The sequence below is a fragment of the Vigna umbellata genome, chromosome 9 (genome assembly GCF_029865625.1).
Source record: "Vigna umbellata cultivar VRB3 chromosome 9, Vumbellata_1.0, whole genome shotgun sequence".
Lineage (NCBI taxonomy): Eukaryota > Viridiplantae > Streptophyta > Magnoliopsida > Fabales > Fabaceae > Vigna > Vigna umbellata.
In genome coordinates, this window is record NC_142173.1 from 18,299,764 (window position 1) to 18,322,234 (window position 22,471).

General features: G+C 33.6%; 1 protein-coding gene and 1 pseudogene across 1 annotated transcript; one reads left to right on the forward strand and one right to left on the reverse strand.

The window, feature by feature from the left end:
• LOC148192783 (calcium-dependent protein kinase 2-like) lies at window positions 1-3,697 on the forward strand. Its single transcript, XM_088099117.1, has 8 exons — window positions 1-1,075; window positions 1,328-1,471; window positions 1,741-1,893; window positions 1,992-2,107; window positions 2,514-2,681; window positions 2,776-2,903; window positions 3,019-3,118; window positions 3,270-3,697. Exons 1-8 carry the CDS (start codon window positions 352-354, stop codon window positions 3,360-3,362), a joined length of 1,626 nt encoding a protein of 541 aa, XP_087955243.1. The 5' UTR covers window positions 1-351; the 3' UTR covers window positions 3,363-3,697.
• A 2,751-nt stretch (window positions 3,698-6,448) lies between these two features.
• LOC124819995 (uncharacterized) lies at window positions 6,449-19,287 on the reverse strand (annotated as a pseudogene).
• Between the last annotated feature and the right edge of the window lie 3,184 nt (window positions 19,288-22,471).

The window sequence follows — 22,471 nt, forward strand, 5'->3', positions numbered from 1 at the left end:
CTCCTTCAAAATGCACCCTCTAACCTTCCTACATTCTCTCTCATTGTCAAACGCCTTCCCCTAATTTCATAAACTTTTCTTTCAACTTTCTTGTTTGTTTTTTATTTTCCATTTTCACTCTTTTTATTTTTATTTTTTATTTTATTATTATTATTATTATTATTATTATTATTTTGTTTTAGTCATTCCTCTCTCCTAATTAACAATCTATCTTTCAACTCGAAAACCAATAATTAATCACCATCCTTCCCATTGTTCCTCCTTATATATCTCTCCCTCGCAAACGCACCTTCTCTCTCTCTGTACAAAACTTTTCGAATCTTTTTGGTTTTGCTCCCTCCGTTCTTCTCCATGGGCAACTGTTGCTCTGGCAACGCTGCCGATGGCCCGGCTGACATGGCCGCCGCAGATGACAAGGGAGAAACCAACCAACAAAGCATTCGTTCAGACAGCAACAATAATAATGGCGTTGATAACCCTGCCACCACCACTACCACCCCACCGACATCGGCGGCGCCACCTACCGTGACGTCACCTCCCTCGAAATCCTCAAAACCGGGCGCCATGGGCCCTGTCTTGGAGAGGCCGATGGAGGACGTGAGAGCAACGTACACCATTGGGAAAGAGCTAGGGAGAGGGCAGTTTGGTGTGACGCATTTGTGCACGGACAAAGTAACCGGTGAACAATTTGCATGCAAAACCATTGCGAAGAGGAAGCTTGTGAGCAAGGAGGATATAGAGGACGTGAGAAGAGAGGTGCAAATCTTGCACCACCTCTCAGGCCAACCTAACATTGTGGAACTTAAAGGTTCCTATGAGGATAAACAATCGGTTCATTTGGTCATGGAGCTTTGTGCTGGTGGTGAACTTTTTGATCGTATCATTGCCAAGGGCCATTACACTGAACGTGCTGCAGCTTCTTTGCTCAGAACCATTGTGCAGATTGTTCACACCTTCCATTCCATGGGTGTCATTCACAGAGATCTTAAGCCTGAAAATTTCCTCTTGCTCAGCAAGGATGAAAATGCACCCCTCAAGGCCACCGATTTTGGTCTTTCCGTTTTCTTCAAAGAAGGTTTATCTTTTCTTCTCTTTCTTCCACTTTTTCTGCTCTTTCTTCCACTTTTTCTGCCTTTATCCCATTCAGTGTCTTCCGTTTCCATGCAAATTGTAACACATTGATTTGTGCTGCACAATTATTAGTGCCCATTTGTTTTAAGTTTTTCAAACATAAATATGTAAAAACATTTGAGAAAGAAAACAGTCTTTGCGTGAGAATCTTGATTCTTCGTATGTCTGTTTTAATGGCATATTTATTCTTTAACAGGAGAACAGTTCAAAGACATTGTGGGAAGTGCATATTACATTGCTCCTGAGGTTTTGAAGAGGAAATATGGGCCAGAAGTTGACATATGGAGTGTTGGTGTCATGCTATACATCCTTCTATGTGGTGTTCCTCCATTTTGGGCAGGTCTATATAAATTTTTTCTTTTCAAACATACCACTTTGTGCAAAACATTATCTAAAAGAAAAAGGAGATACATATTTCTTTTGCCTTGTGATAATTTACTCTAATACTGTATAATATACAGTATTAGGAATTTTTTTATAACTGTTTTTAATCTAAAGACTGTAATGGCAAAAAAATAACAGTTTCAAATACTAAATTGTTGATTTAGTGCTCGTTTATTTTTCTAAATCTATGGTGTTTTGAACTGAAAAAGTTAATTGGTTTGACAGAATCGGAACATGGTATATTCAATGCCATCCTAAGAGGCCACGTTGATTTTACAAGCGATCCATGGCCTTCAATTTCACCTTCGGCAAAGGATCTTGTAAGTCACATGTTGAATTCAGATCCCAAAGAAAGATTTACAGCAGCTCAAGTTTTAGGTAAGCATATACTTTTCGCTCTTGTTGCTTCACTTTCAATGCTTTTTCTCTCAAATCGCTTGAATTCATTTAACAGAGATATTTTTGTGTAACAACAGATCATCCATGGATCAAGGAGGATGGAGAAGCACCTGATAAACCACTTGACAATGCTGTACTGAATAGGCTCAAACAGTTCAGAGCAATGAACCAATTCAAGAAAGTTGCTCTAAGGGTACATCTTATTCTGCCCTAATTCTTATGGAGATAATTTATTTTAAGGATTTGACTCGTACAAAATAAACAAAAGTGAAGTAGCTAATTTTAATCATTGATGAGAACATAATAGTTGACATTCTAACACACGCATGTTTTGGTAAATGCTGTAAGTAATTTCAAACATTGATCTGTCATCAAACAGTTGAGATTACTTTTCCTTCATTCTTTAAAGCAAATTGCTAGCTTCACAGGATATTAGTTCTTCTTTTTGTACCTTCAGATACAATTGTTTAGCAATTCTAGCAACAAGTAGAATAATGATTTTGACCTGCATGTTTTTATTAGTCAGCACATTTCTCTTGCTCCACGTTGCATAGTGCAGGAAGAAAGAAAAAATAACATTAAAATTTACAAATGAATAGGTCATTGCTGGGTGTCTATCAGAAGAAGAAATCATGGGGTTGAAGGAAATGTTCAGGGGCATGGACACTGACAACAGTGGAACCATCACAATTGAAGAGCTCAAACAAGGGCTTGCAAAGCAAGGAACAAAGCTTACAGAACAAGAAGTTAAGCAGTTGATGGAAGCTGTAAGTTATTCTTCTCTCCCATTCTGTTCCAGTAGTACACCCAGATCACAATCATTTACACAAATAAAAATTCTCACTCTTGTACAAATTACAGGCTGATGCTGATGGCAATGGAACCATTGATTACGACGAGTTCATCACGGCAACGATGCAGATGAACCGAATGAACAGAGAAGAACATCTTTACACAGCTTTCCAATACTTCGATAAAGATAATAGCGGGTAAGAAGTCCTACTAGATTGAACATGTATACACATGCATACATATATATTCATGTCAACCCTAAGTGAAGTACTTAGTCAAGGTTCTAATGTCATTTTCGTGCCACCAAATTAGGTTCATTACCACTGAAGAACTAGAACAAGCTCTCCGTGAGTTTAACATGCACGATGGCAGGGACATCAAGGAAATCCTTCTAGAAGTTGATGGAGATAATGTAAGTGCTACACGTAATTAACTTCATTATTATAATTAAAAGAAAAAAGAGGATTTAGTTATGAGGAAATTTAACAAAGTTGAGCACTTCCCTTTTCATAATTGTGTGTTAACATGGTTGATGATTATGAGGAAACTGTGATGTTACACAGGATGGGCGAATTAACTATGATGAGTTTGTGGCAATGATGAGAAAAGGAAATACAGAAGCTGCAACGAGGAAGAGACGTCCCATAGTGGAGTGACTCTAAGGGTTGGTCTGTTTCATCCCTGTGGTTTGATTTTTTTGGTGGAGAAGCTGATGGGTGAATGAAAGAATGATATAGAAAGCATTGCATCATAGCCTTGTTGGTTGGGAGGGATAAAGTTGAGGAATGAATGGGACAAGGGTGGAAACAAAAACGCTGAAAGAAACGAGGGAAAGGGGAAGAACTTAAACTAATCTTTGCGAATAGGTTATTATTGGTTGATTAACCATTTTTTTTTACTTTTACTTTTTCCTTACATATCAAGGCTTGTAACATGTCCTGTATTGTATTGCGGCTCGCAAAATTAGGAACCAAAAAAAATGGGTGTTTGATTCTGGATTATCTACTTTTCAATACTAGGCATAAATAGTTTGTGCTAGGTTTCATATAGTTTATTGAATTTTATATATATTGTTATGGGTAAAAAATAATAAATTCTGCAAGGAAACACTATAAAGGTTGAAAACTGCTTATGTATTATACTAAGTAGGAATTTCTTATAATGATAAAGAAGACTATCAAAGTCACATACATAGAGAGAGGAAAGGTAATAAGAAATTTTCCATTATGGGCATAAAAAAACAGAAAAGAAATATTTGAAGTAAATTCTCCTCCTACCTCTCCATAATAAAATGGTTGTATTGAACCTTTCCCACACATAATCCTTGAGATGTGGATTGCGTGTTTTGATTCTTCTGCATTTTTTCTCATTTGTCCTTTATGTATTTCTACTTGTTACAATGCTTCCTTAATTTTTGAACATAAAAAAATATAATTATCATTAGAACTTCATGGTCAACCTAAGTCTATACAGACCAAAGTTCGAACTAAGTTTGAATCGAGTTGACTTGGATCAAAGTTTGAGTCAAGTAGGGTGAGAACAAACATCGAATAGACTCAGCCAAGATGAACTCAGCCAAGATGAAGGTCAAGATGAAATAGTTAAACCGAATGTCATGATGGGTTAGTATGAGTCGAAGATCGAGATGACCTGGGTCGAATGTCAAGATGAGTTGGCTAGGTTGATGCTTGAGATGGAATGATCTAAACCGAAGGTCGACTCGAGCTAAAGGTTGGCCTAGTTTGAAGGTCGATAAAGGTTGGTCCAAAATGAAGGTTGAGAACAAGTGTCTTCCGTCAAAGGTCAAGACTGGTTGGTTTGAGTCGAAAGTTGAGATATGTTGACTCAAGTTGAAGGTCTAAAAGGGCGGGCTGAGGTAGAAGGTCAAGATAGGTTGACCTAGTTTAGAAGTCCAGGCACGTCGTTTGGAGTCAAATTTTGGGACAGGTTCACTCGAGCAAAGGATAAGATAGGTCATCCTGAATCGAAAGTAGAGACAATCCGGCCCAAGGCAAAGGTCGATACAAGTTGGTCCCAACCGAAGGTCAAGAATGATTGTCTTGGGCCGAAGGCTAAGACATGTTAGATCGAGTATAATGTCGAGACAAGCAAGCCCAAGCTTAAAGTCGAGACAAGCTAACTCGAGCCAATGATCGAGATGGACCAACTCGGGTTGAAGGTCAAGACGGGTCGGCTTAGGCCGAAGGTCAAGACATACCAACGCAAGTAGAAGGTTGATGATATGATCTTTAGAAGTCTTTTAAATTTTCTTGTAATTTTTATCTTTTAATTATATAGGAAATAATTATCCATTTAATTGTATTATATGCATATTAGTGGGGAAAAAAGTTAGTTAATGAAAATTAATGTTAAATGTAGATGGTATTATTTAATTTATCCTATAAAAGATCACTAGTGCAAAAAAGAGGTATATAAGATTAGTTCTTGAGTATATATTAGATCAGTTCTGTAATCAATCTAATATACGTTGATGTAATATGTCAAGGACATATTAGATCGATTGTGCAACCGATCTAATTTATACGCATATTAGGTCGGCTTTGAAATAACCGATCTAATATATACCTTTAACTAAAAAAAAAAAGCATCGCAATCTAATTGGAAGCCTGAGGTATTTGACAAACATGAGACCAAATTTGATGTTGAGTGTTGATATCACTATAGAAGGCGTTGAAATGAATTTTGAGGTACGTGAGAGGAACAATATCATTTGAGTTGTTTTACATTAAGACTAATGATTATCGACTTAGCGGGTACTCGGACAGTGATTGGTACGAAGACATTGATGAGAAAAAGAGTATGAAGGATTGTGTTTTTTTCATGGAAAACACGACATTCACTAGCTTTCAAAGAAACAACCGATAGCGAAACTGTCAACCTATGAGACTGAGTATGTTGCAGCATCTTAGAGTGTGCATCATGTTGTTCGGATCACAAATCTACTGATCATGAGCACACTAGAGATGAAACAAGAAGAGAATATTGTGATTTGAATGGACAACAAGCCGGCCGTTGAGCTAGGAACAAACCTAGTCAATCATGAAAGAGCAAACTTGTCTGGTTTCATTTTATCAGAGAAAAAAATAAAGGAAGAAAGTATGGAGTGAGAACATGTGGGAACTTAAGAGCAAATATCTCACATGTTCACAAAGTCACTCCCTACGGTATTATTCCATTAATGGAACATGTGGAAACTAGAGAGCAAATATCTCACATGTTCATAAAGTCACTCTCTACGATATTATTCCATTAATAGAAAAATTTGATCGAGATGAAAGAAGGAAAAATTTAAGTTAAGGGAGGATTTTGTTATAATAAACTTAATTTTAGGATTTATTAGACAATGAGCGTGAGTGGTAGTGTTTAATGTATTAAAAGAGCAAGAGTCACGGAGTTAGTATGTTATGTTTTTATAATTGTGATTATTATAGTGTTGTGTTTTGTAATAATTAGAGACCTTATTGCTAGAAGATTAAAGACCAAATGTTTATTAATGTTCATGTGTTAAATGAAAACAAACATAAGTAAATTCAGATAATTTTAAATGAATGTCATTTTTCTAGCAGTAACTTCATATAACCTCTTATTTGTAACTTTATGAAATGGCTAGCAGAAATATAAGTACATATATAAAGAGAGTAATGTTTTTGCATATATGGAGGGATATCATACATACTGATTCTCAAGCCCTAAGTAACTTTATATAACATTTGTATGTTTACTAAATGGTCCAAGAGCTTAAATATAAATACATATATAAAGAGAGACATCTTATGGGGGGTATCAAACATAAGCATCTAAGAGCAAACGGAGGGCTAATGATGGCTGAGAGAGGCACTGCCTTTTGCAAAGTGAGTCCAAAGGCCTCATCCATGCTTAACTCTTCACCATTTGGTAACTTCCAGTCAAAAGAATGCACCAAAGTTCCCAAAATGTACTGAATCACCACAATAGCCATTTTATAGCCTGCACAAATCCTCCTTCCAGCTCCAAAGGGAATCAACTCAAAATGAACTCCAGTAGGATCAACTTTTGCACTCTTCCCTTTGAGAAACCTCTCTGGAACTTTAATGGATTTGACAACACATTGGGGTCTCTCCCTATTGCTCATATGTTCACATTCAGCCTTGTGTTGTTGGGGATGTAGTACCCATTAACATTGCATGCTTCAGTGGCCACCCTAGGAACACTGAGGGGTGTAGATGGGTGCATATACGTCTCCTTGCAGATTGCTTCAAGGTATGGTAATTTTGGTAGGTCAGATTCAACAAGGACTCTTTGTCTTCCTATTACTTCATCCATCTCTCTTTGTGCCCTAATAAAATATTAGGGTTTTTTAACATTTCAGCTAGTGCCCATTTTATGATGCTAGTTGATGTGTCTGTGCCTGCTGTGAACAGATTCTTCACGCCTAAACATACATTTTATGATTAGAACAGAAAAAACAAAGTCACAGCTAATATGACAAACAAAATCTTGATGTACATTTATGCTAAGGTTAATTCAAATCAATATCTTGCCAATCCAACATTTTCAATAAAAAATATTTTTAGACACAATTGCTTAATAACACATCATTCGAAACAACCACACACCATAAACAGTGAATCATCTCATTCAAAAACTATTAAAATAGAATATAATTATGTATTACAAGTGTTATATATAATAAATAATTTAATTTTCAGATATTCTAAATATTATATATAATCAATTATTTTGTTTTTTTATATTCAATTTGTTAATATATTTTTGCTGTTATATAATTATTAAATTTTTAAATAATACAATTTTTTTATCAATAAAAACAAATTAAATTAATGAGGTAATAGGGTTACCTCAACCCATATACATAATATATAAAAAAAAAAATTACAGGAGACTCATCTTCCTTAATTCTAATGTGCACAAATATTACATTCCCATGTAGCAAATAAAGAAGTTAAAAAGATTATGTGTCCATACATACAAAAGCAATTCTAAATCCTAAAGGAAAAAGACAGAGAGTAGAACATCCAAAATCTCAATTCACTTTTTATCTAATACTGATAATAATTTCATTCAAATTTGTTTTCCAAGGAAGAAGTATTAATTGGTAGAGACTTTTTTCAATTATTTTCATTCAAACTTTTTAAATAATACATCTTCATTCAATTATTTTTTTTCTTAATATAATATCAGAAATTTGATTACATAAATTCTCATTTTGAATATATATTAATCATTTACACTATCTTTTGTAATCCATTTGTAATCCATGGCACCTATTATCAGCTTTCCAAGAATATATTTTATTTTAACTCGATAATGCATGTCAAATATGTTATCATTGACTTTTTTTATCAAGAAAATACATATTAATAAAAATATAATAAGGTAACCAAACTCATATTTGTATATATATAAACTATATAGGTAAAAAGGAAAACCAAAAGACAAAACGCTAAATAATGATTTTCAAAATTCACATCCTTACATATAATCATTGAGATTCATGAAAAATGAGAGGAGAAAATTGTGTTTAAATAGAATGAGTATATTTATTGTTGATTTCTTATGTTATTCATGATTTTCAAATATATATATATATATATATATATATATATATATATATATATAATATATTTATATATATGAGAGTGGTTGATGTTCCTATTCAACTCAATAGTTTCACATTGCTCAAAAGTTAAGATCTAAAATATTTTAAATACTTCTTTCTACTCTTTGAGATACTTTTTAAAAATAAAATTGTAACAAAGTTTGAGGTTCAACAAAAAGATCCACTCCTAGATATCCGTGGGTATTTAAAAAATTATATTTTATAAAATTTTAAAATATAATATATATTAATTAAATATAAATTTAATTTTAATTTTAATTAAATTTAACTTAATAAAATATAAATTAAATTTTTATTTTAAATTTTGACAAATGAATATTTCCATATATAGATATCTACACATAATAAATATTCACGGATACCAACTATCCACAACAAATTTTATTCATAAATATTCGCGAAAGTATTTTTGCCTTTCGTAGTTATCACCAAAGATTAATTATAGTAAAGTTTATAAAAGTGATAAGATGAAATATTTTGTCTCCAGAAAAATTATAAATTAACTAGAATTTTTTTTAAAGTTAATTATATAAAAAGTTAAACAGAAAAGATAGTTTCAATTATTTTTTAATTTAATTAATGGCTTTTGTTATAATTTAATGTATACATATTAGTAATTATTCATTTTAGTAATAAACTTTGCATGGTTTGAAAAGAGATTTAAACTTCAATCAATAACCTTTTACTTTTTCATAGGTATTTATAGAGCTCTCAAAACGGGTAATTCGGCTCGACCCGGCCTCGCTCACCACGGGTTGGTCACTTAGTGAGTCAACCCAACTCGACTTATTTATTAGTAAGCTGAAAAATTTGAATTCGGCCCAACCCACCACGGTTAACTCACTGACTCATTTAATTAAAAGTTTTTCTTTTAAAATAAAAAAATTACAATTTTTTTAATTCAAATATAAATAAACGTTAGGTTAAACTCCAAAGACAATTCGAAATAAATAACAAAGTATCATACAATCCAAATGTAATCCTAAAACATGTACAAAATGCGAATAGATAACTTTTTAATATTGATAATTTTTGTGTCACTTTTTCATTTATAATATTAGAGTCTTGAATAGATAAATTTATAATAGTTTTATCTCTTGAAACATTTTTTCTTTATCATCATCTACAATATAATAAAGAAAATGTTAACTAATAATATTAAAACACAAAATAATAAATAATTAAATTAAATTAAGTGGGTTGGTGAGTTAATCCGGCTCACCACGGGCTCAAGCCGACGAGTCGTGTTCTAAGGGAGCCGGGTTGAAAACTAGCTCGCATAGAAAAATTACATTTTTTTCAAACCTAACCCGGCTTAAACCTATGGTGAGCCAGGTTGGCTCGTGGGTTACAACCCATTTTGACAGGACTAGTAATTAAGAAAGGAAAAGTTGATGTTGGAAAAGAAAGAGAGATGTACCAATAATAGAACCTTGATGTTGGAGAAACTCATTCTCTCTTGAGAAGGATCTTCTCGATTTTTCATCACAATATCAAGAAAATTCGGCTTCCCTGTACGTTCATGAGAAGATTTCATATGCTCCTCAATAATCTTGCTAAAAAACATATCAAACCTCTTATGTAACCTTTTCATCTTTCCCACCACACCTTGCAAATCCATCCAAGCAATGCAAGATACAAAATCACCAATGTTCACACCAAAAATTGTCATGAATTCCACAACCATATCCTTAAACTCCAATCCTTTGTTTGAAAATATTCTCTGGCTAATTACAACTTGGCTCACCATATTAGTGATTGCACAACTCTATAAATCACTCACCACTACTAATTCCCCTTCTTTGGCACACTCATACATGGCTTTTAGCATGTGTTTCACCTCACTTGCTCTCACATGTGCACAATCATTAAGAGCCCTCCCACTAAGCATCTGTTGGTTGGCTAGCTTCCTAAGGAGCTTGCATTTAGGTCGATAGTTTGCAAAAACTAGGTCTTGTGCATTGTAACCCAATTGGGTTGCCCCAACAATATTGGGCCTGTTTAGGAAATTATAGTCCAAGGCCTTAAGGAATGCTTGACGAGAGAGTTTTGACGAAAGAGTTTCTCCCTCCACAGTGTCACAAGTTCCCATTTTGATGAGAGAGTTTCTCCTTCCACCACCCAACAACTCACTACACCTCCCCAAAAATTTTTTAATTACAAAACTACCATTTTACTTTAACCTTTTACTTTTTTTACCTTTTACTTTTTTTATCAAAACCTTAAATCCCTACTTCATTATGTTGTGTGATGTATGTTTGGTCGTTGCCTTGTGTGTTTTCTATGTTTAGCCATTGTGTGTTTTCTGTGTGTGCAGAGGAAGAAGATAACCAGCCAGGCCTCAACAGATGTGGCATATCCGTTTGGCCTTGAACGGATGTCGATATTCGTCTATGGATGTTGACATCCATTTAAGAAGCAAATACCCACATCTGTTACAGTGATAGGCTTATATATTCAAAAGACCTGTGAAGAAGGCAAACCACCTTCAACGACCAGACGAATCTCTCCCACTCCTGCACCTTCTTTTTCTTGCACGACTTCAAAGCTCTTTTGCTACATCCTCTAATCACTAGAGAACTTTCTTGCACCGCAACGATTCAATGCTATCTCCAACCAAACACAACACAATATCCCCATACTACACACACCACAGTTTCAACAAACAAAAATTAGAGGGAGAAAAAAGATCCAAAGGAATTTCATTCAACAGAATTAGTGGACTGTTATGGAAGTGCATTAATGCTGCCCTTTCTCCTCATCCCATTCTCTCCCAGCGGGATGGGCACCCGCCCAGAACCTGTTCGATGGAAGGCTCGTGAAGGGAAGGTCCGTGGTGGTGGAGGCAATTAGTGAAAGATCTGATACTGCCTCGGTTCTTTAGAACCAAGTCAAATTGTAGATATTGCTTCAGTTAAAGAGAACCGAGGCGCAAATCCTACTGACCTTCTACCTCGTCTGTATATGCCTCGGTTTCCAAACCGATGTCTATGATCGAAAATAACCGATGTGTATTCCTTTAACTGTACTAGTGATTGATATAGTGGTGGAACCATTAACAAAAGTTGTTGGTTGTTGGGTAAAAAAATAAAAATAGAAATTAAATATTATTAAGGACAAAAAAGGAATGGAGAGGTGGAAAGAATAATGCGTGGTGGTGGAGGGACTCTCTTTTGACGAACATGACAACTCCTTATTTCTTGGCCATGTTTGTGAGTGTGACATGAGGCATGCTGTCCAAAAGTGGTAGAACACCAAGAATTGGCCATCCTCTTGGTCCTGGTGGTAGATGCACAGAATTTCTGACTATTGATCTAATGAAAATGTGATACCAAGATGAGAACCCCAACACCAAGTTCGGAGAAAGAATGCATGAAAAGTTTTAAATCTGAATAACAATTAATTTCAGTGGAAGTAGGTGGTTTTACATCACAATTTGACAAGTTAGGAATGGTGTCAATGATCTCGTTTTGATTTCAGGGGCAAACGTGTTAGGTGCTTAGGTTAGTGCACATGCCCTACTTCGAGTGCAGTGAAAGAAAAATAGGATTTATAAGAAAAACAACATTAGAGGTCCATTGTTTCCTTGTCGTCTTCTTAGATTCATACATGGTAGAAATTTGGTAAATCTTGCACGATAAAGGATTTTACAACAAAAAAAGCTTTCCTCGTGTATGAAAGCTACTTGCATATCCTCAATAATCAACACATGATTCAGCTATTGGAATTGGACAAGATTCTTGATTTTCCAATAGTCAAACATAGGTGTAGAGAACTCTTCTGTATCCTCATAAATCCAAAGTCTACTCCTCGTACGAGTAACAGCAACATATAGTTGTTTCAGTTCTGAGCAGAAAACACTGTGATTTGAATCTTGATCAAAACATCCTCGAGAGTAGGCTTGTATTTGCTGTTCTTTCATATAGTCATATATCACCCTCCATCTCCCTTGCAGAGGTGAAGAGGAAAAGAAGTTGTACAGCAACACATCCTGACATAACAAGAAAGAAACCGTTAGAAAAACTGATGAACTAACTCGAAGACCAACCAACCAAGTTCTATGGTGACACCAACCTCAAATTCAAGACCCTTGCACTCTAAAACGGTTAAAACAAGAGCTTCTTTTCCAGCAACTCGAAGCACTTCTTTTCGTGCTAAATTATCTCTTACCAAAACTACTCTCTCGCCTCTACTTCGTCCAAAAGCTTTCAGAAGTGAATCTGCATCATTTCTTGATCGAATCACAAGTGGGATTTTCCCTTCTATCAAACCAGTCTCTTCTTTCAACAAGTCTATAGAACGAGGAAAGAAATGATGAAGAAGTTCAATGATACTTTGTGACAACTGCAAAACCTCAGCATTGGTGCAAAAGTTCTGACTCAGTACAAAAATATCTGAAATGCATCCTTTCCCCTTTCTTTTGTCATGATTCCAGCTCTCGGATTCTAAAACAAACTTTTTGAAAAATATGGATCTTACATCTTTAAATCTGAAATCAATTCCCCTCCCCACAGTCTGTGCTGTATCTCCACAGAAAACAAAACCTTCTTCTACGTTCCTGCAAATATATCTAAATAAACCAATCTGAGCCATTGTCAGATCTTGCACCTCATCTATGTACACAAAATTCATTTTATCACCCTTGTATCTCTCAGCCCTCAGTCTACTGTGAAGATCAATCACTAAATCACCCAAATCAAAATCACCATTTTTCATCTTCATCGTTTCATAGTCTTGAAATATATCGTATATCATAATTCTTGTCTCTGTGCTCAGACCTGAAGTTCGGTTTTCAGATACATCACAGTATTCCTCCCTGCTTAACTTACCATGCTCGATCGTTCCTGTACCACCTTTTATGTGTGACATTATTTCAGTAAACACTATATAAGAATCCAGTTTTTTACGTAGCTGGACTTTGAAGTGCGGCCAATACAATGACTCAAACCTTTCATAATTCACTTCCTTCATCATTAGGGTTTCCAATGCATCCAACCTTGAACCAAGGTTCGCATTATAAAATCTATCAAAATAAGAATTTCCCAATGTCCCATCTAGCATGAACATAAATTTACGAAATGTTATCACAAGCGGATATAAATCATAGGAAAGACCATCAAAGGAATCTGGGATATTCTCAAACTGTTTTGCACTACTTTCAGCTACGGGGCCAACTTCCCTTAAGGACCTGTGTGGTGCATCAAAAATCAAACTTTAGTAGCCATAATAAAACAATAATAAAGCTGCTTAATTCAGTTCAATGAAAGTATCTGAGGACCAATAAAATACCTTCTGAAACTTATCTTTCCTAGATATAAAATCAAATAGATTACATGGATTACGATGTTTACCACATAAAAAAGCATTACAAAAAACTTATATGGTCTATGGTCAGGTAAATAGCATTTCCCTGCAGATCATACAGCATACATCAAAACTCTTTTGTATACGAAACTCGTGAGAATACTTAATAATTTTTTATTTTAGTTGAAATTTTAAAAAATCATAACTTTACATGTAATCTATAATCTGATAAAAGAATCTATACCTAGAAGCCTTTATTGTAATTTTATACCAATATAAATAAAGTAAAAAACAATTGGTTGTCAAAGGATATAGTATTATGAAAGAATGTACACACCTTTTCAAAAGGGAAACATGATGTTGGACCTTCTGGCATAGTCCAGCACTCAACGTTACAAATAGCTGTCTTAAGACTGGTCTCTCAGTCTCAGTAGCAATATCCTTGGACTGTTCCTGATTTGCATTAATTCCAGATCCGTACCACTGTTGAACTCCCTTACGGTGCAATATCTCATTTTGAATAAGCTTAGTAATCAGAACAGTGGTTTTTCCTGTACCACTACGACCGAGTACAAATGTACTCTTTGAGAAGCGAATGATGTTTCGCTGCTCATCAGTTACCTCGTACGGAAGATCCGCTTGTAAACTATCTTTGCCATGAAGCATATAATCTCTCGAGAAGGAACAGTACTTCATCAACAACGTACACTCTTCATGCTCAGCCCTTGATTTGTCAGCTTCACTTGTATCATTTGGGTCTCCATCATTTACATTATTATGAACATTCTCAAACTTTTGGATATTGGCTGAAAGTGGCCAATTCAATGGAAACTCCATGTCCCTGTTCACAAGGAGAAAAGACCATTCTCCTTATCAGTTAATGCAATAAGAGCTTAAATGCTTTTACATTAATTAATGCAATTGAAAGCACTCACCGAAGGTTATTTGTTCCTTTCTTTTTGCACATCCTGATATATTCATCGGTGTATCTTTTGAACAAATTGTCAAGGCGTTTAGCCAACTGTTGGATATCCTCTAAAGGCAATATGTTCCATATCTTCAAAACCTGAATATACCTTGAACCTCTGACTATTTCTATTGAACAAATAACATAGTTAGTTTCAACCTTAAACTTTTTCAAAATATGAGTTGAATTCTCACAATACAAATCCACATTATTCCATTTCGGCCTCCATCCACTGGAAAGCCTTTCAATAAGGTTGATAACCTTATTCTTGCTCGCTTCAAACTTTAGCCGTTTGAATGACCTCCGGAATTTGTCAGTAAAATCAACCTGCAGTATACGTACATTGGCAGCAATGTTAAGAATAGATCCAGCACATACGGAGAGAATCAATGATTTATTTCAACTATACTTACTTTTAATGAGTTATCAAATATCAAACATCGATTACTTCAGGAAATGCTAGATGTTGTGCATTCAAATATTATTAAGGAAATAAACATTGAAAAAGTTGCTAACAACTCATTACCGATGCAACCCAAGAAGAAAAAAGTGAGAACTGTCAAAGTATCAATGAACAATAGAAATTAATAAAAAAACAAGTATAAAAATTAAGTCCAAGACTGTATACCTTCCACAATTTATTTTTGAAGAGGACACTATTTGTATCAAGCAAATCATCAAACTGATCTGCCTCTTTCTTGGAATCCAATATAGCTGTCGCCATTTCCTCGTCTTGTTCTGCATTAAAGAAACAATTACGTTTCTTGGCATCAAGCACAATAGCATTCCAAACGTTTTCATTCTTTGTAATGGCCCATTCATTCCCCAAAATCCATAAGCAGTGCCTGCAAGATATGAAACCAAATGCAGTTTTTCAGTTAATATGGTACCCTGAAAAACAAATAAGACTGCAATAAATAGAAAAGTTAAGAGCAAAAGATGTACCTAGCTCTTGTAAGAGCAACATTAGTCCTCTGCGGAGAGGAAATGAACTCAAGAGATGATCTACTGCTTGTTCTTACAGTTGATAACATAATAATATCCTTCTCCCCTCCTTGAAAACCATCAACAGACATCACCACGACATTAAATCCATCATCACTTTCATAAATCTTTCCGAGTTTCTCCTGAATTGCAGCAACTTGGCCAGCATAGGGAGTCACAATACCAATGCTTAATTCATGGTTTGAGGTCAACCATGCTGCATCAAAGAAAAGGTAGCCCTTTATTCAAATTCAGACATCATGGATTGTAAAGGCACTACCTTTCTGTTTTCTGTTTCTGTTTACTTGAATTAGTGAAGATACAAGTGAAAATAATAAAGTGAATCTTTTCAGACTTAGGTGAATCAAATTATTAACTTCAGGTAATACTGCCAGGACAAGTAGAATTTTTGTAGATAGAGACCTTTAATCAAATATAACGATAAACCATATAAATCATTTTATTTAGAACTGAACTTCTTTCAAGTAAAGAAATGCAGACTAAATATATCAGTTCTTCTGAAAGGTCATGTTGTTGCATTGCCATCTAAGGTGTGGCACCAAAGACAGAAAGAATAATAAGAAAGTAAGAAAAAACTTAGAAATTACTGCTGAAGATATTAATAGAAGAACAAACCTTTGTGCAGATTTTTCAGTATTGTCATCACAACTGCGACCTCTGCTAAATTTTTGTGGCTCCTTCCTTCATCATCAAACTGTTCTTTGCCTCCAACTACATTTATAAAAGAATAAGGACCAAACATTGGCCCTGGGAGATATTTCTTCCCAAAGTCATATCTTCCCACATTTGGTGCATCCTGGATTTTGTTGGAATAGAAATAAGAAATTGGGAAAGAACTTATTTGTGGGTGCATCCTATGCTGCACCTTAAGGAGAGACTTTGGGTAACCTAATGAACTCAATCTTTCAAATAAGCTCCTCCCAAAACCAGCTTCCTTAGAAACCTTGTACACAAAAATTAAGCACAAATGAAATTAGAAATAAATGAACACTTGGGAGGAAGAATTCTGTGATAGAAAAAATAATACATGTTTGATAGTGATTACATACATTACTTCTAACCATTGACTGAAGTTGAAGCTCATCGCCAGCAAGAATGACATGTTTTATGCCTGGAAGTAAAAGAGGTATTATTGATTCACACTCTTTTAGCTGTGCAGCCTCATCTATCACCAAAATGTCAAATGGCTTCATGGTTAAAGAGCGCAACTTATGAGAACCAGAAGCTGTGCAAAATATCAACGACGATGTTTGGAAACAAAACTGTCTGATTGATTCATATTTATAAGATTTTATCAGTATGAACTCATCAATTGAATCTACCACAGTCATTAAAGCATTGAGACATTCAATTCGCTTCATGTACAGCTTGTATGCTGCACCATCAAATGACCAAGAATCCATCTCTGGTAAATTTTTGTAAGTAAATAGCTTTTCCAATTCTTTAGAAGGCAAATTACTTTGAAACAAGTAGCCCTGAAATGATTCAAGTGCCTCACTTAAACATACTAATTTCCGAATGTTATGTTTCAACAAACTCCTCCCCACATGCGTACACAAGATAGAAATGCAAGATTCTAGTATCCCTTTTGCTGACTGGAACCTTTCTCTAAGAAACTCTAGAAATGATTTGAGGTTTCTCTTATTGTTTAACTCGATCTCAACAAATAAACGATAATCAGAAACACAATATTCAAGAAGATCAATCATTGATTTAATGCAAGATCTAAATCCAGTAGCAGTAGGGAACAAGGCTTTTGTCAGCTCTTGTACTCGATGATCCAAATATATATCCTCAACATCGTCTCCAATTTTCAGCTTGTTCTTGTTTCCAAGCAATAGCACTTCACTCATGGAACAGAACAAATCACCAGATTCCTTACTATGTGCCTCTTTCATTATATTTACTACACGCGTAGCAACTTCTTTGATGGCTACATTGGTGGAAGCACAAACAAGTACTCTATACTTCATTTTGAACAGAGCAAAAAGCAATGTGGCCAAAGTTCTTGTTTTTCCTGTGCCAGGAGGACCCCATATAAGTTTCGCGGCTGTTTTGTGATTGCAGCCGAGGCCAGAAAGACATGAAGAAATTGCCTCCTTTTGTGATATATTAAGCTCTGATAATAACACTTGGTATGATCTGTCATCACCTAAAGCATTGGCCTGTGAGCTACAATTACTACATTCCTCGTCCTGTTTTGCATCATCCATTCATCAGTTCTAGCACTAATTTCAAAATCAACAATCTTGAACATAACTACATTATTAGAATTGGAGAATAAACTCATGTTGTTGGTGTGGTTAGTCAGTCTGATCTAAAAATCTTCAAAAAATAATAGCAGCAAATAATAGTGTGTTCTGTTTTGTAACAACAAAATAGCAGAAAATATGCTTTCACCAAATCATGGATGCTAGCACCAGTCTACCATTTTACACTGAATGACATTTTAAGAAACTGAATTAAAGATATTATTGCGAGTTTCAGATAAGACCAAACATTTTAAGGCTAGAAACCTCATCTTTAAAACTAGTTTTGTAAAATTAAATTAGTCTTAAAATTTGCTTCTTAACAAATATAATAACACTGTATAAAATTCAGATATCTAAACATTTGGCAACGATTATTGAAATTTTATTCACTTTTTGTCCATAAAAGCTATACTGCCTTTCATGAGGAATAAAAATATTATTCTTAATAAATGAATACTAACATAAATAGACTTCATATTTTTAAGAATAAAAACAAATTGAAAGCAAAAAATTAAAATTCTTACCTCCTTGGTGCATAAGATCTGCTTGAGTATCTCAAAATTACCAGGCATATGAAGGGCAGCCCAAATTCTTTTATTAGGGATCATATTTGTCAGAAAAATGAGAAATAGAGGTTTGTTCCTCCAATTTGTAGGGTCAAATTCTTTTGATGCCTCAACTTTTAACATGAAATCGTCATCATTCCCGTCTTCAGTTGTCCTTACAGACACAAAACTCCACATCCTTCCATTCCTTTGGAGGTCTTTTATAGCTTCTGGTCTGTAATCAGATAGTATTAAAAAATCACCAGGAAATGTTTTGTATGGTTCTCCAGAATGAGTAAACCTATTTTTCCAGCAATTAATTGTCAACTTATACAAATTATTGTGAGCTGATTTTGCTTCTTTTAGACCAATAACTTCTGCATAAGGAGCTTGGTGTATCATCTCCATACTTGAGCATAGTTGTGCTCGAGTTTCTTCCAACAAAGGGTACGTATAAGATCCAAAGTAATGATCTGTGGACTGAAACGTTTGTGCAATCTTCTCTACCTGAAAACCAAAGGACAATTAAAATCAAGCCATGCATAAATTGAAGAGCCATGCAAAGACATTTATTTGATCAGATGAAAAAGTCACACCAACTAAAAAGAACAACATGTCAGGCCTCTGGTGAGTGTGTGTCAAAATAAGCATTAAAATACTTGACGTAAGGTAACGCTACACCAAGAAAAACAAGTTGAATGATTCCGAACATGAGATAGAACAGAATGCAGAAAGAGTGACACCACTGACCTTGTTCCTGTAAAGATCTTCATCTAAGATGTTTTCAATGGACCAAGAAAAAATCAAATTAGTGAAGGCATAATCATCATTGTCCTTCTTCTTACGTGAAGGATCACCTTGCATCATCCCTTGTGAGTTCACCTTCTTTGACAAAAAATAATCACCAGAACCTTGCATGATGAAAAGTGATAGTTTTTGAAAGTTTAACTTCTCTTATAACTGCTAGAGGAAAATATTTGAGATAGTTTTTAGCGTAAGCGAAAGGTCTTTGGCTTTGTCTACACTCTTCTTGGCTATAATCTTCTTGAAACACACCATGTCTCTTCATATAACCAACCTCTCGACTCTTAGTTTTATGTCAGACATTTTTTCTTCAGTAAAAGTAATCTGAGGGAACAACTGTTAAACTTCCTTAACTTTTAAATGACAAGGAAAAGAATTTTCAGTCCTTTATAATCGAAGCTATTTAGCCTGTCACTTAAATATGTTTAATGAATAAACTTTCAAGAGAAAAGTCACTTTAAAGAACTCTTTTATTTATGAAGTACTTTTTTGGTGTAGATTTAGAATGTTAAAATATGTGATTTTGGTTTCGTTTGGGTTTTTTTGACTTGTTAGAATTAAAATAAATAATTTTACAATTTTATTATAGGTAATTTTTTTATTGTAGGTAGTTACATGAATTTATAAAAATAATTGTAAATTTTAAAGTATTCAATAATAACATAATTAATACTAATAAGCGTGAACTAGTAATGAAATGTATATATAAAAAATAATTATAAATTTGTTTAAAATACAATTTCTTTTTATTAATAATTATAAATCATAATGATTATGATTTTATGAGTAATTAATTAAAAATACACAAATAATACAACTTAAAATATATATAATTTTGTAAACATCGTATTAAAAATATTATGTTGCAGTTATTTTTAGAAACAAGAAGTTATGTAGTTATTTTGAAATTTTAAAAAAAAGTTATTCAATTATTTGTTTTATTTAACTATAAAAAAATAAATTATTTTTTATTTATTAAAGTAGAAAATTATCTAATTAAAATATGACACCAAAATAAGTTGTGTATCCTATCTATAAAATAAATCAGTGAAAATACACGAGCGTGTATCAAACTTTTTTATCGTGGTAACTAAAAATAAATATTTATTTCTTATCATAATTAATAAAATGAAAAGTATTATTATATTTTAAAATAAATTTATTCATAGGAAGTATGTAGAAATCATTTTTATGATTTTTATCAAAGATAGTCTTTTATTATAAGTCAATTGAGTTTCAAAGGAGTAATCATAACATTTAAGGGATAAAATAATAAAATAAAATATATTGATAAGGCTGATCAGGAATTCTGTACGATAAAAATGATAGCTATAAAATGGTTACGAAGTATTATATAGATATAAATAATTATGATAGCAATGAACACATGTATCCATGTCCACTCTTTTTTATAATAATAATAAAAAATAAAAAGTGTATCCTATCCTAATTATTACAATAAAAGATATTATTAAAAATATAAAAAATATGTCCATAAAAAATAATTATAAACAAATAAGTTTCATAATTTTATAATAAGTATAAGATCCAGAAAAAATAAATATTTAAAATGTGGTGAGCATAAACATCATTAATTAAATTAAGAAAAGTTGCATATCAGTGGAGTGTAACTGAGTTGGTTAGAATTTGTTATTATGGATAATGAACATATTTGATTCTTGTTGTCTATATGTTTGTTTGGTTTGATGTGTTTATTTTTAAGTTGTGTGGGGGTGTGTTTAAGGTAAAATTAACAAACATATTCTTAGATTTTGTGAGTAGAAAATTAACATACTAAATAAAGTATAAAGTAGTTTAGGAAAAATTAAAATAAAATATATTATTCATGAACTTATCAACAATAAAGATAATTTTATTTTTATTATATTATGAAAATTATGAGTTAGGGATTAGGTATGCCTCCTAATTATGTTAAGGTAGAAATCCTAAACATTTAGAAAAAAGAAAAAGAAACATTGAAGGTGTCGTGAAAGTGAGTTTGATTGAGTGAAAAATGTTTGTAAGAGTTTGGAGGTGTTGTAGAAGAGCATTATTTATTTAAAGAAAAGGCTCAGTAGGAAACTAGGTAAGGGGAATTATCCTTATTGTTACCAATAAGTTAGATCAAAGTGTTAAAAGATATTGATGATGAAGTACTAAAGATTTGAAGAACCATTTACATGTTTGGATGAAATTCATTTGTAATTTATTAAACAGTATTTAGCCAATTGCGCTACTGTAAACCAGGAGTGGTGAAACTCATTAACTTATTAAAGTTAGTGGAACCCTTTAAGAGTGTTTAAAAGAGAACTAGAAGCTCAAGTTGAGTGAATCATTATAAAATGAGCTTATCTCTTCTATCTTTTTACTGTGTTTTTAAACGCTTTTAAAAATTCTTAAGTACTATTTGCAGACAATCCAACTCCTGCAAACAACGTCTAACACTATTTGAAAAAAGTTTTCAAATTTTATTCAAACTCTCTTTTTTAGAGTTTTCCTTTTATTTTATAATCAACTGTCAAAATTTAGTTAAATCCAACAGTTAATGAAGCAGGTTACTTGATTTTATCAAGACAATTTAGTAAAAAAAAAAGCAAGGTGGTGTTGAGCGCCCAATGCCATAACCCCTGTAGCTCACTAACTTTTAAGTGTCCAACGGTCCCAAAGTGACGCCTGACGCTTTGGTCCATTAGAGCTTGTTGTTTTGGGTTTTTCGCTTAGAGCCCAATGGTTGTATGGTATCGCCCAATGCTATCGAAGATATAAAAGAGTTTTAACATTATTTAAACTAGTTCATTTCTTGTTGGGTCTATCGAGAAGAAAGTTCATTGAGGAGATACAATACCACCCAAAACCTTAAGGCAATGGGTTAAAGGATTTTCAAACTTATATGGTGCTCTACTTTCTCATTTCTAGTGGAGGACTTAAACTCACATTTGGAATCCTAAATACTATTTGTTGGGTCTATGAGGAGGTTCACTGAGGATGACACCACTCTTTATCCAAAATGGGTTAATGAATCTTCAACCTTATATGGTACTCTACTTTTTCATTTCTACCTAATGTGAGACTTAGACTCACACTTGGAATCCTAACATATTTAAGTTATTTCAATATTTTCTTATATCATACACGCTCATTCCCTTTCAAAAATGTAAATATCGTAATGCACTAATAATTTGTTTTTCCATCTCATCTCTTTATAAAAATTGCACTCCAATTACTTAATTCAACACAAGAAAAAACA